At 46.2% G+C, this 14,318-nt stretch overlaps 1 protein-coding gene across 3 annotated transcripts in view; it reads left to right on the top strand.

The window, feature by feature from the left end:
- The window catches only part of Dcr-1 (Endoribonuclease Dcr-1), a 53,481-nt gene extending 47,462 nt beyond the window's left edge, over window positions 1–6,019 (top strand). For all 3 annotated transcript variants that reach the window (XM_050181105.3, XM_055072485.2, XM_055072486.2), the window contains 2 exons: window positions 2,563–2,638; window positions 3,045–6,019. In XM_050181105.3, the coding sequence (XP_050037062.3) occupies window positions 2,563–2,638; window positions 3,045–3,228 (260 nt within the window). In that variant the 3' untranslated portion in view covers window positions 3,229–6,019. The remainder of the gene's footprint in view (window positions 1–2,562; window positions 2,639–3,044) is intronic.
- Window positions 6,020–14,318: the final 8,299 nt, after the last annotated feature.

Raw genomic sequence — 14,318 nt, 5'->3', positions numbered from 1 at the left:
AATAAAATTCACGAAATTTATTAGCTATGAATATGCCCCAAGTCCCCAATTCATAAACAGTTGGGGCCATGATATTGTAGAGTTTTACAGTATGTAATTACAAGAGCAGCATGAAAACCCTGATTCAAGAACTGCATGTACTAATTATACAGGCAGAACTAGCAAACAAACGAACAAGAGATCTTTGTGTTACATGGCTTCCACATGTGACGTGGTAAAATTGCAGCTCCTTTCTTGTTAACAATGGTGAGGGAATGCTTACACGTAATGTATCGTAGCGCTCTATTTCAGCTGCTGCTGTTATCTATCTTGTGAGCCTATTTCTGTTCCTGCTAACAATATTGCAGCCACACTCCTTGCAATGTACTGCCAATGTGCTGCCAATGTGCTGCGAAACCTTTAACGCCCGTGTTAGATTATTTTTGCTGTCCTTCGTTGCTTGCAATGTTAATCTGTAACAAGTCATTAACAGCTCGTGCAAGCATGAGGATTAACGCATCAACTCTTTCCTTACTGGGACATTGGAATTCAATCAGTTCGATCAGCAGCATTTCAACATGTTGTCAAACATTGACGTTGTAAATCCTCCACAAACAGTGCTATATACCGTTTGAAATGAAAACTGCACTTTTACTTTTCATCAGCTGTGGAAATATTTGGCCCATTGGGGAGTCTCAAAATATGAAAATCGGACAGGAGGTATTGTTCAAACTGGCCTCCAGTGCTTCTCGCACTTCCCAAATCGGACAGTGCAAAATGTGTACTTTGGTTGGCTCGGGTAAATAATTTTGAGATGACAGCGGCAGTGAAGACATAGGAGGGTTTGCTGGGTTGTCTAATTGTTTGCTTAGATGGCTAGCTGCTCTAACAATGCCTCAAAGATCAACACATGCTGATGAGTGCTTGTCTTGATTATGATGTTCTACTAGTATCTAAAGCTACTTAACTTTTCTTTTCGCAACTTTTATCTGCTAGCATTTCCACACTGCGTGTGGAGTGTGCAGTCGTTAAAAAGCATGCAGTTAATTACTGAGCACACTTCCGCACAAGCTTCGATAGCAGTTTGACTGTTTACTGTTTAACCGCAGCTTGCACAAATGTCCTTATTCATTACTAGAAATGCCGTAAAAACCACATGAAGGCTGCAGTGTAAGTTCAAGGTGGACACAAGGCCAGGTGCTTACTGAGAGAAGCCGATCGAGTGTTATGAAGTGGATGTTCCTCAACATGGCGACCACTGCATTCAAGAACCTTAAAGAATGCCGAAAGAATGTAGCCAAGCACTTCGTGACAGAAGTCAAAACAAGTGCTCCCTGCACAACAGGCACACACCTGTTTTCATTTCACAGTTGCAATGTTGCAGCTTTCCTGCGTAACATGGGAATCACTGTGGCCAATATTTATGCTGCCAAATCTGGATAAAAATTTTGTTTTCGTCTAGTCTAACTTCGAGGAGTTGGAATGCAGGAGCAAGGAACATTACATTTTGCATACTTCCAATTTATTTTTTCTCTCAATACTTTCAGTGAAATCACAGTTTATTCTGTTCATCCACGCATCTTGAGGTGCTTCTTAAAAATTTTACTTAAGAATTCTCATAACCTTTCTGAGAAGTTATTTCTGCTTTCATTCAAAATTGCAGCGATAAAGCTACAGTATTATGTATCGTAATGTACATTGCGAATAATGCTTCTTGGAATAATATGGTAAAGCATAAAAATGCCAAAAATAAACAGATTTCTGGTGGTAAGGAAAGAGTTTAAGCAAATTGTTGCTATGCGACATGACTCGCTTGCCAAGCATCTCAAAGTGCTAGCTTGCACAAAGGGAGCTAGTAAGGATGTTATTTTACTTTTGTAGGCATGCGTCTGTGGCCTAATGGGTAGAGAATCGAGCTGCTGTGCTGGGGCACTAGATTTGAAACTCGCCATTAGACGCATGCCTTTCTTCTAAATTGAGAATTTTTACTAGGCCAGACACAGGATGTGCCACACCCAGGAGAGATAGGCAAAGAAAGCTCCACTTAGAAAAAAGCATGGAGAAAACAACAAATGTGATTTACTGTACATAGTCACGTCTCTAATACTATGAGCATATAGCAGTACATCCATACTTTCACGGCAGTAAAGGCTGCCTTTTCAATGCCTGTAGCCAGCCATGGCCTTTCTGGATAGATGTTTTTTGTGTAAATTAGTGTCAATTATATTGTCTGCTTGATAACAAAATTCAGACCAAAGTTTACCCACAAAATGTGCAGAAAGCAACCCCCCCTCCACCTCCCCCAAGACCCAGCGTGGATGAAGAGTTTAATTCCATATTTAACAAGCTTTAGCTCGATCCCTCACTGTTAAGTACACCTGAGAAACAAATATCTTCATGTCCCCATTTTTTAGACAGTTCCCAACTGCACATTTATTAAAGTTTACACTGGTCCTGTAACATCTGTAGTTAAGCATGCTTTGTCTTTTATTTCTTTCAGAGAGCATGCTCTAAATATGCAATTGTTTGTTCCTGCACAAAAGGATAACGGAATGCATTTCCTGTTGCTTCTTCTCCTTCCAGAGTATTTCAGCACTCATGTGCCAAAGTCCCCAATCAGGGAACTTTTGGAGCTGGAACCTCAGACTGCTAAGTTCGAGTGAGTACCAACACCCTGCCAGTTTATTCTGATTGGCTGGTCAGCAAGTAAACACTGGCTACAGTTGTTCATTTAAAGGGGCTGGGAGTTCTGTCTCATTGAACTGAACCATGGAGAATCTAGTGGAGGCATTGGGAGAGCATAAACTTTATTTTCAAATGAATAAGATTTGAGTCCGGCGTCCTTTTAGTGGGTCTGGGCACCCGCTGCGGACACGGTTCCGAGACCTTGTCTCGAAGCGGCTTCCTCAGCTCGCTGGACAGCCCAGAGTTTTTATCCAATTTTTCTCCTCGTACACATGCAAAATGCAGAAAGGTTTTCATTAGACAATCGCGCTGTTAATACCTGCAATCACCCAAGCAGGCAGTTGATTCGTTGTGTTGAAACGAACGCTTATTCACTGCAGGCGTGCTGAGATGACCCTCAATGGCAAGGTGCGGATCCGAGTGGAGGTCTTCGGCAAGGGCCGCTTCGTCGGCGTCGGCCGCAACAAGCGCATCGCCAAGTGCACAGCTGCCAAGAGGGCGCTGCGGGCACTCAAGCGCATGCGGCAAGAAGGCGGCAGCACCAACATGCACGGCACCTTCTAGGTGCCGTGCATGTGCCGTCTGCTGGCGTCTGCTGGCGTCTGCTGGTGCCGTCTGCTGGTGCCGTCTGCTGGTGCCGTCTGCTGGTGCACTCTCAATCCGACTCCTGCCTGCACCTTGCTTTGCCTCATTTTCATCCCCGTGTGCCATCTAATTCTGGTGCAAGTGTTGCTTTTTTATTATTATTATTATTTTATTTTATTTTTCTTCTTTTTGTCGTGGATCAGAGCTTGGATCGTCGCCTTCCACCGCCATTGTTTGCAAATGCTCTGCCCTCCATCTAGCCAAACTTTGGTGCCGAGAAAACCAGACGGCATTCGTCTGCTTGTGTTTCGCAGGGAGTTCAGGAGTATGCGGCGGCCGTTAATTCTCCAGCACGGCTAGTCGTTCGTACAGCAAGAGGTAGTGTGGACGTGGGACACTGGACGTTGCTCGTAGGAAAGGTTTTGTGACTTGGAAGTGTTGGAACTCTTCATACGGTATTTATGAGTGCATTGTTTACTCCCCGTCAAGGTAACTGTCGGGGGAGCCGGTGGGAACTGTTCTTTCTACCGGGTCATGCAGATGCATTTTTGTAAATCGCCTGCCAAAAGCGAGGGACCCCCGAACCTGAATATGCCTTGCCGGAGGTTGCTAACGTGATCGAACTGAAGCTACGCTTTTCTCTGTGATTCTCTAGAATGAAGACTCTTGCATGTGAAGGCAAACCCGCGATGTTTTTAGCTTGCTAGAACTTTGTGTCCCCTGTGAGTTCTGCCATGCTTTTGAGACATTTCACTTTTTAATCTTTCTTAGCGTGTATTACCATTGCCAAGTGTACACTTACTACAAAAGCACACTAATGCAGCAAGAAATATGCGCGGCAATAAATGTGTTTGTTGTATTTTGCGACGTGACCGCGTCACGGCCTGTTTTGGTAAGCGTTGTGATGTGTGGCGTGCCGTTCTGTGTACATGCTGGAGCAATGTTGCTCCTTTCGCGAAGTGTTGCAGCCACTAGAAGTAAAGGGCATGAATTTTCTATTGCACCCTGTAAATCAACCTAGCACGCTTTAAAGCTTTCTCTTGGCTGTTTGCACGGTGCAGGTTGACAGTTGCGCAGTCAGTTCGCTCGTAACGAATTCCATTGGTCGATTCTCGGGCACTACCAAAATCCTCAAACGAACGCCTAGACAGCACTATAACTTCGCAGATCCAGAGATCTCAGGTGGGAACTGCATACTGCTTTATGCTGGACCAATGAGGAAGCACTACGATGTGCCCCAGTTGCAGCCGCACCCTAATGGAGAGCAGGAGAGAGATCCACCACGAAGCGCTTCGTTTGCACCCACACCTCAACAGTGAAGCAGGAGATGCATCTGCTGGGCAGTACTCCTGTTGCATCGATAGCTCACCAATGCACCATGGAGCAAGTTGAATGAAAACAAGCACTGAAAAATATAAATCCACTTCGAATCAGAAAAAAAATAAAGAAGCAAAAGTCTGCTCCACGTCGACCAGTGGAATTCACTCTTAGTCTTCTTGGTCTAGTCTCTGCGCAAGTCAGTGGCATTTTTTTTTCTTTCTTTTTGCGTGTTTGCAAGACAGTTCGCCACTATTAGTGAACTTCATTCATACCGTACCAACATGAAGACCTTCGTGCAACGTATTTGGTGCTGATGCGATCCGTAACTTTTCAGCTAATGCTGGGTGACATATCTTTGGTAACTATGATTGTTTGCTTTTTTTTTTACCTGCGCACGCACTGCGGGAAAGTGTTTCTTTTTGTTTGTTTTAGCTTTGTCCTTTGAGTCACTTTGCAGCAGTAATCATTCGAGTATTTGTTGTGTAAATTAGTGTATTTTAGAGCAAAATTTATTGTAGGAGCTCCCATCTTTGATGGATTATGCTCGCCATTCACTGGCTTGATTTTGATGCAGTTTGTTGTATTTAGAGAAGGAGGTAGAAATCTACCGATCCTGTGGAGGTTTTTTTTCTGCATTTTGGTCTAGAAAATTGCCATAAAAATCATAAAATGTAAAAGCTAAGGGAGCATCAAGTTTATAACTGATTAAGTAGGCAACAGAAACTGTACTATCTACAACATAGAGAACTTGCAGACTTATCATCGGCAAGTTGTAAATCTAGGAAATTGATAAATTGTGAACTGGCCCGAAATGTTTGCGAATAGGACTTTTGCAAAAATGACAAGCTGTTGCTAGAATTCTATGTAAGCTGTAAACTAATGTATCATATTTGTTCATTTTGAACGCTCTAATAGATATCTGTTCTTGGTATCGAGTTTTGAACATGGTGCTTCAATTTCTTTGAAGTTATTTTCAGCAGTACAAGAAATTTGAGGCCCTAAATGAGAATTGTGCTTCCAAAAGTCAATTTAATTTAAGTGTTATTCAAACTGTCTGCATTTACACGGTGATAGCATTACTGTGTTTAATGTGTATTCTAATAGCGAAATTTTTGAGCCTAGGTTGAATGGTCACTCTCAAGGGTGCAACCCACTACTGTGGTTCTTCAAATAAAGCATCCTCTCTGATGGTGCCTGCTTTTCATTTCCGACTATAGCATTGTGTCGCGAGATTTCTGTAAAAGGAAGTGAAGGAACTTGCATGATATTGGTGTCGTTTTTGCATTGTTTGTTTTTTAGCTGAGGTTGTGTTTGTACATAGGTTTGCATGAGCCACAGCCGTTAACTGCACAGGTTCTTTTGATCTGTGCCTGCGTTGCATGGTGAAAATGAGGTTCACAGAGTGCTTGAAAGAACTGCATAAATGGAATAAACAGAAACTCTTTCTATACGTTTTATTTGCTGTGTCTTTGTTCACAGAGACTTTATTGCAAGTTTAGCTGGACACTGCTGAATAGGAACACGCCACGGTAGTGCAGTAGATATGCGCAGTACTATTTTGCTGCCGACTGCGAGGTCACGGGTTCGATGCCCGTCCACTGTGGCCTCATTTAGATGGGAGAAAACTGCAAGAACATTTGTGTACTGAAGCGCACACAAAAAACTCGGGTGGGTAGTCAAAATTATTTCGGAGCCGTCCAGTATGGCGTCTCCTCATATTGCGTGTGTTACGTTATGATGTTAAATGACCTAAATCAAATTAAACCGCTTTGCAAGAGGCTGATGTTGATCTTTATTATCAGCGTCAATCGAAACACTTGGTGCTTCTTCTGTCCAGCCTAGCAAAAAAGCGATGGACGCGAGAATGCTTTTGGCACTTTAGAGCTCAAGCAGTAAAGCTACGCCTTGCTTTTTTTTTCCCTGTGATCGCAGCACCCGTTTCACCTTGTCTGCTGACAAGCTGTGACGCCACAGCGCTGAAAGTATGCCAAAAGTATGGGCTCCAGACTTGTGGCCTGATCCGCTGTGCAAATCTTGATTTATCCAGTCCCAACTTCTTGGCACTGCTTCTCCCTCATTTGAATCAATCTGCGAGAGCTGCCAGAGTCGTGTTAATTTTTCGTGGAGAGGTACACCCAGACACACGCCGACTGTAAACAGCGCCAGCATGCCAAATTAGGAGAACGGCTTCCCTGTTTACACATTTGTGAAGGCCTTCATTACCCAGTTTGTCAGCATCAGTCGCATGACATGATTTCTAGATGTTGTCCAGGCAGAATTGGCATATGTTCAAATGGAACGACAGACCAAAGTTGGTGCAGTCAGACAAGGTGGCATCAATGACCACGACGCAAAGATCTTGCCTCATACTCTTGTCTCATCGATGAGTACAAAATCCACCTGTTATGGCGAAGCGTACCGATAGTGACAAGGGCAAACTGGCACCCTATCAACCAGGTTCACTCAGAAGTTAACTTGTCCACCCAAATACGTTTTGAGCCCCCTACTTGAAGTACAGGTGGAACCAGAGGCTTCGGAAGTGAAGTCCAACTGGGCCATACAGCAGCAAACTCTGATAAGATTTTTGTCTAAACTATGAGAGTTACAAAACAAATCAACATATTTCAATAATCTGCTTCATCTTAAAAACCTACATTAAAACGTGCAAAAGTTTGTATGTGAACTTTGATAACACTGTGCGCATGCAACCATTACGCTCGGCTGAATTTTGTTGACATCAAGAAATGTAAATAGCGAGAATATGCTTCCTGACTTGTAAGTCCATTTAGTTCCTTCAGCACGATGCTAAATCTCCGGCGCACGTTCGCCGCCACCTCGTTACGTCACGGCGACAGTGCTTCGGCAAATAGTCCCATGCAGTCCGAGCCATACCAGGCCCTTAAAGTTTGCCTTTAAGAGTGGAACGCGATAGCATTAGAAGATTCTCGACTGTTCCTCATGCTGCCCGGCAAGGGCAGCGTGTGTAACCGTAATATTTACCGGGAAACGCTCGCGGCAAACGCTATGCACGAAGGCGTGCTTTCTGGTAGAGACGCGGCCATGGGCCGCGATGCGGCGGAGGCGAGCGCCATCTGGAAGTGGTTCAAGGTTACTGTATATGCTACCAAAGGTAGCATATACTACCTTTGGTAGCATATACAGTAACTCTAGTTCAAGAGAGTGGGCGCGCCGCACCGTGGACTAGATAATGGTGCATTACATGCATTATAGAAACGCTGGAATAGGGGTACGAGTTTCCGCGTAACAGAATGATGTTTTTAGTGCGATAGCAATTACATGGACACTCCAGCCGCATTTCTGCCGTCGCCGTCGCGGTGAGGTTCCGTATGAGAGCGTGTGAGGGTGAGCCGGCGAACGCGGTTCAATCTCGCATGCGCGAGCGAGGAATGCTCTGCTGAGCGGTGGGCGAGGAGGACATCGAGGCACCGTAGCAGCCGCCGGAGAATGCCCCTCCTCCCTCGCCTCACCCCTCTGCCTCGCGCGCCACTGGAGAGGGCACGCATCCTGGCCGCGTTCGACACGGCCCTATCCCTTCCGCGCGCTAGGAGAAAAGTGTGGCGGAAATGACGTAGTGGGTTCTCATTTTTTTGCTGCTTTTTAATTTTTTTTGTTGTATGGCCACGCCTTTTGGGCCACAATGGCGGCGTTGTTATGGTTTTGAGCGCTCACACGTGTTGCTCTGGTAGGTTTCGGGCCGAGGCAAAGGCGCTGAGTGGGCGGGTTTGCGTTAGTCACCGTGTCTTGTTGCGCTGTGTTACTTGCACCGTGCTCTGCCAGATGTTGCGCGAGCGCGCGCGACACCACGCGCAGCGCGGCGTGGTTTCACGAAAGATGTAAACAAGAGAGGAGGGTGGCCCAAAAGGCGGAGCATCGCCATGAGCAACGCCAAATTCCGGCTTCACTTTTGCTTCACAAAGAGTGACGTCAGGGCCTCTCCTTAGTTTCCTTCCTCCGTGGTGTAAGACTTGTAATGTTGTTACACCGTGGACAGCTGCTCTTGGAGTTAGACGGAGAATGTTCGTCGAACAAGGTGAAAGTTATTACTGCTGTCGCTGCTTGGGACGACGTGCAGGTTCGAATAACAAAACCTATCACTCGCCGGCAAACGAAAAAGCACCACGGCAACTATAGAGCCGAGCTTGCAGAACGGGCTGACTTGAAAGAAAATGCCATTTTCACAAATGCGGCCTGGGATCCTGCTAAGCACTGGCAGTCGTTGATAGTAAGAAGCAAGATGTACAGGTCCACCGACACCAGCAAAAACTGACCGTAAAGTCCCTTGAACTGCAGGCTATCCTATTTGCCATAGAGAGGCTTACGGGAAAGGCGGAAATAAGTGCGGAAGACCACAGAAGCAAAGGGTTCACAATATTCGCCGAGTCCTTGGACGCCCTAAAGGCGCTCACGGGGATGCCTAGAGTCGGCAGGTGGGTCCATGATATTAAAGAGACGCTAAGGAGAAGAGTTATTTCTTCTGCATCAGTAAATTATCTCTCTGGGACACCAAAAACACCACTCTTGCTACGATAAGACGCTTGGTGAGCCAGAAAAAGCGCAAGAACGAAAGACGCGTGGCGACGCCTCCTTGAAGTTCCCGCACCTAGTCGCTGTGATGTCATAGATTTTGATGGCATCTTCTAGGGCCTACTTAACTACATAGCGGTACAGATTGACTACATTGTGTTCCGAAGGAATCGAATATTAAACATGGCAGGTTTCAGGAACCTTTACCCAGCTAACGCGGCCCCTAATGCGGAAACATACCTTGGAATCTTTGACGTCACACTGACGTACCGGTGTCGGGCTTTTGGCGCGAAATTCAAATACCGATACTTCGACCTTCATTTTCTCATCTAGTAATCATACTATTATTTTGAAATGACTTCCTGTAGTGTTCCCAAACAATGCTTTATTAGACTAAACTGATTTTTTGTTTCGCTTTAGTGTCCCTTTAAGGTCGCATGCGCATCTCTTCATCGGGATTACGGCACGGGCGTGCGAGTGGGCTGGGTTCCGGAACACTCGGGCAGCATCGGCAATGGTGCGGCCCACAGTGCAGCAAGCGAGCTGCTATCTTCCCTCTCACCTCCCCTGGAGCCGGCCCCTCTCATTCCTGTGCGGGCGGACCTGGAGGACGAGCGCGAGCGCCTCAAACTGCAGGCGAAACGGGAGCTGAAGGCACCACACAAAGCCCACCCTCTTTGCCCAAGGGGCTTCCTCGGGGCGCGTCAGTACTGGTGCACAAAGCCAGGATCGGCTCAGCAGTCATCGAAGACGTCCCTGCTAAGTGGCGCGCACACGCCGCTTCAAGGAAGACGCGAGGGCATCAGAGTCAACGCCTGGAGAACGAGGAGGACGAAGAAACGGGAGCCGTACGTGACATTGCCACCAGGGACGTGCATCATTATTATGTTTATGCGCCTAATTAAACCACCCGATTCTTGGCCAATCCCCCACTGTGGGTATGTGCCACGGCCACTCAGGACAACAACGACGACGTGCAGTATGTGCGACATCGGTGCTCGTCCGACAGTCGAGCACCTATTATTGCGGGACTGTCGATCCGGACTCGCGACAGTAAGAGACAAACAAAAAGGATGCGGCGTTGCTGGAGGCATGGACTACGCCACCCCCTAATGTCGAGGCCCGGCGAGCTATCAACTCCTTGGGGGAGTTTGTGCGCGAGGCCGGCTTGGCCGGCAGGTTATGAATGTGTAGTGTTCTTTTTTTCTTTTGTTTTCCTTTGGTTCTTGCGTTTCTTTGTTTTATGATCCCCACTGACCCGCACCCGCGCATAGGCCATCCTTCCTGTTAATGTCCATTCTCTCTTACACTGTGGTACAGAGTGGAGGCAACCGCGGCGCCTACTACGGCGTTGGCCACCGCAAACGCACACGCCGTAGTAGAGTACGCCTTGGGCGAAAGCCGTAGGGGACGCGTTGCCGGCGCTCGTGTGTCTTGAAAGGGGTCTGCGACGTGGCCGAAGTGAAACGCCCGCGCGGCGCCTTGAGGCCTCATCTCATCTAATGCTCGAGGAAGCTTTAGCTCGGGTGCCCCTATCTAAATACATTTAAAAAACAGGATTCGTTTTTCTCGGCAACCAATGCACCAAATTTGACGAGGTTTGTTGCATTTAAAAGACAAGCTTAAAATCTAGTGACTGTTGGTTTCGAGTTCTTTATTTAGGTCGTGAATATTTTATTAAAAATTGGCAAATATAAAAAATTTTCACAAAACGAAACTATCAAGTTTACAATTCTAACTCGGCAAAGAAAAATTATACCACAATTCTGTGAATTGAATGTATTAGTAGTAAAGCGGACAAAATTGATATGTTACACGTGAATCTAAAAAAATTTAGTAATATGCAAATACAGCTTTTTCAGAACCCTTGCACATAACGTAACAAATACTGACATATCGAACTTGTCCGCTTTCAATGATCTAATGGATGCCGTTTACAGAACCGCGATATCTGTTCCATGATGCAGAGCTATTAATTTATAAGCTACGTGTGTCTTTCTTTTTTTCGAACTTACGAATTGTTTAAAATTATTTTAACAACATTCAGGCCCTAAATCGAAATTCCACTACCAACAGTCACTATAATTTAACTTTCTCTCTCAAATGCAACAAATTTCATTAAAATCCGTCCAGGGGTTATCTCAGGAAAGCGTTTTTGCTTTTTACATGTATTTGAATAGCCTGCATCGGAGTTGGGCCCAAGCTAAAGCTTCCTCTTAACGCTATCGCGTTAATAAATCGCCACAGAGTGGTTGTAGAGGTTCGGAAAGGAGTGTGAGGACTTAAGTGCTGCAGTCTTGCGTGCTAAAACGACGGCGTGATTATGATGCGCGCCGTAGGGGTGGGCTCCGGAAATTTCGACCACCAGGGGTTCTTTGACGTGCACCTAAAGCTAAGTACACGGGTGTTCTCGCATGTCGCCCCCATCGAAATGCGACCGGAATTTGATCTAACGAACGATAGATATAACCTATGTAAACGGACCAAGCGGCGGCGCTATCGTCGCTCACTTCGTTGGAAAGGAAAAAAAGAAACCGAAAAGCTGGTGGAGCAGGGAGATACGAGAAGCGATCGCCGAACAACAGAAAGCATCCCGAAAGCAGAGGCAGGCAAAGAAGGCGCAGTTGCCGCAGGATAAAGTAGCCAGTCAGAAATATTCCTTTCCTTTCTTTTTTTTTTCTTCTCCTCCCTTAAACTCGTTCTCTTAACTACTACACGCAGAAACAAAGCAACAGAGCTCGCATTCGATCCCATAGATGATATATATATATATATATATATATATATAGTAGGCAAAGAGGGATTCTTCAGGCTACCTTTCAAACGTAAAGAACTTGAGTGGTGCTACAAGGTAAACAGAACAAGTATTTAATTTCGACAGTTTCGATCGGTGGACCGATCTTCATCAGGGTTTACAAAAAAATGGCAGTTCGGCCCTGGTAGTGAAGACACCAGACCGGGTGCCCGGTCGTTCTTACATACATCAAACCGAGAGGAACAGTTGTGACAGTGATTGATTTTCGGCGCCTTGGCAGATTTACAGCGGCCTTTGGCAGCTATGCAGGGCAAGAGGAAGGCGGAGTCACATGTATGTAGAGCAAGGAGGTCAGTGAGGAAAAAAAAAAAAAAGGGGGGGGGGAAGAAAGAAAAAGGAAAGAAAAAGAAAAAAAAAAGCACACAGGAGGAGGGAGACGTGAGTCGGAGAGTGAGGGGGGCGGGAAGTAGCGGCAGCTAGGTTCCCGTGCACCCGAGGCAAGGAGGGAGAAAACGGTCGCTCCGCAACACCAGTGCGTGGGCTGCCGTTGTAGCGGGAGAGAGGGCAAGTTGAATTGGGTGGCGGGGGGCACAATAGAGAAGGGGCCCAGAAGGAAGACAGAAGAGCGGCAACTTGTGGAAAGAAACACAGTGTCACAGTACACATATACAAGGCACGGCCCGCTCCGGCAACTCTGTGGTCCAGCTACGGTGCGAAAAAATATATATAGTTCCAAAAAAGTATATATGCATGGGATTCGCAAAGCAAGTGCGCCCATGGGCTTAGAATTAGGGAGCCGAGTTAAATAGCCTCCTTGTGGTCCAATATATATATATATATATATATATATATATATATATATATATATATATATATATATATATATATATATATATATATATATATATATATAGAGAGAGAGAGAGAGAGAGAGAGAGAGAGAGAGAGAGAGAGAGAAATATCAGTCATAGCACTCGTAGTACAGCCCTCTGGGCCGATCCCTTTTCGAAGGTAGTCTTATTAGGGTTAATATAGTTACACAAAGGTTTTTCGCTCTCGTGAGCAGCAGTCCTTGAGATAGTTACTCGGGCTAGCTTCCCACGCTAAGCGTGCCGCGCTCGCACCTGCTTAAGCTTTTCCTAGACTCTAGAGCCGCTCGAGTTCCCTCTCATCGACGGGCGGCCATTTTTCCAAGAAAGTATGCCAGTCCCTTAATTTTCACGTAAGCATGCTCGAGGCTCTGGACAGGAGCTATGGCGCTTCAGTGTTTCCGGGGGCCTGACGGACCAACCAACTGAGCTATCTCTCCAGGCAACATCCAAGGGTCACGAGTTCAAATCCCCCATTCTCTTCCCTTCTTAAAAAAAATATTTTTCTCTTACCCCCTCCCCTCTTTCCCAAGTGTAGGGTAGCAAACCGGATCATCCCCTCTGGTTAACCTCCCTGCCTTTCCTCTCTCTCTCTTTTTCTTTTAGTTTATCACTGTACGGGGACCCTCTCTCCTCTATTATGTATGACCACACATGTGCAGGTCATAAATACCAGGTTTCTCCAGTTGAGTGCCATCTGTGCGGTTTAACCGAGCTCAGATTGGTCCACCTTGACTGATCAAGGAAGGCACCACTGTAGGTTAAATGAGGCGTACAACTCCTGCGGTGGCGAGAGTATCCGCCTCGCGTGCAAGAGTACCGTGGTTCGAATCCCGGTGCCGCGCAATTCTCCACCGGAAAAAAAAAAAAAACGTGTGTTGAGAAAATTGCATAAACAGGCCTGGAGTGCGGCCTGATCCCGGCGATCAGAACCGGTAACGCACTCCCTCACCAGAGCAGGATTGGCCACCCTGGTGCAGTACTTGGCCACTACCTCTTATATGAATACAGCAATCAAACCCCGGCCCTCAGTCCCCAGCAGCCGCGAAGCAACTGACCACGGCGGCGGTCATATCTGTGACGCAGCAGAGGGTGCTAAGAATCCCTGGCTCCGGACAGGCCGCCATTGGAATATGAATCTGGCAACGCTGAGCACTAGAACGTTATCTAGTGAGGCGAGTCTAGCAGTGTTATTGCAGGAATTAGAGGGTAGTAAATGGCATATAATAGGGCTCAGTGAGGTTAGGAGGACAAAAGAAGTATACACAGTGCTAAAAAGCGGGCACGTACTGTGCTACCGGGGCTTAGCGGATCGAGAGACGAGAACTAGGAGTCGGATTCCTGATTAATAAGGATATAGCAGGTAACATACAGGAATTTTATAGCATTAACGAGAGGGCGGCAGGCCTTGTTGTGAAACTTAATAAGAGGTACAAAATGAAGGTAGTGCAGGTCTACGCCCCTACATCCAGCCATGATGACCAGGAAGTCGAAAGCTTTTATGAAGACGTGGAATCGGCGATGGGTAAAATCAAAACAAAATACACTATACTGATGGGCGACTTCAATGCCAAGGTAGG

The sequence above is a fragment of the Dermacentor andersoni genome, chromosome 7, assembly GCF_023375885.2.
Source record: "Dermacentor andersoni chromosome 7, qqDerAnde1_hic_scaffold, whole genome shotgun sequence".
Classification (NCBI taxonomy): domain Eukaryota; kingdom Metazoa; phylum Arthropoda; class Arachnida; order Ixodida; family Ixodidae; genus Dermacentor; species Dermacentor andersoni.
This window is presented reverse-complemented; position numbering and strand designations above follow the sequence as displayed.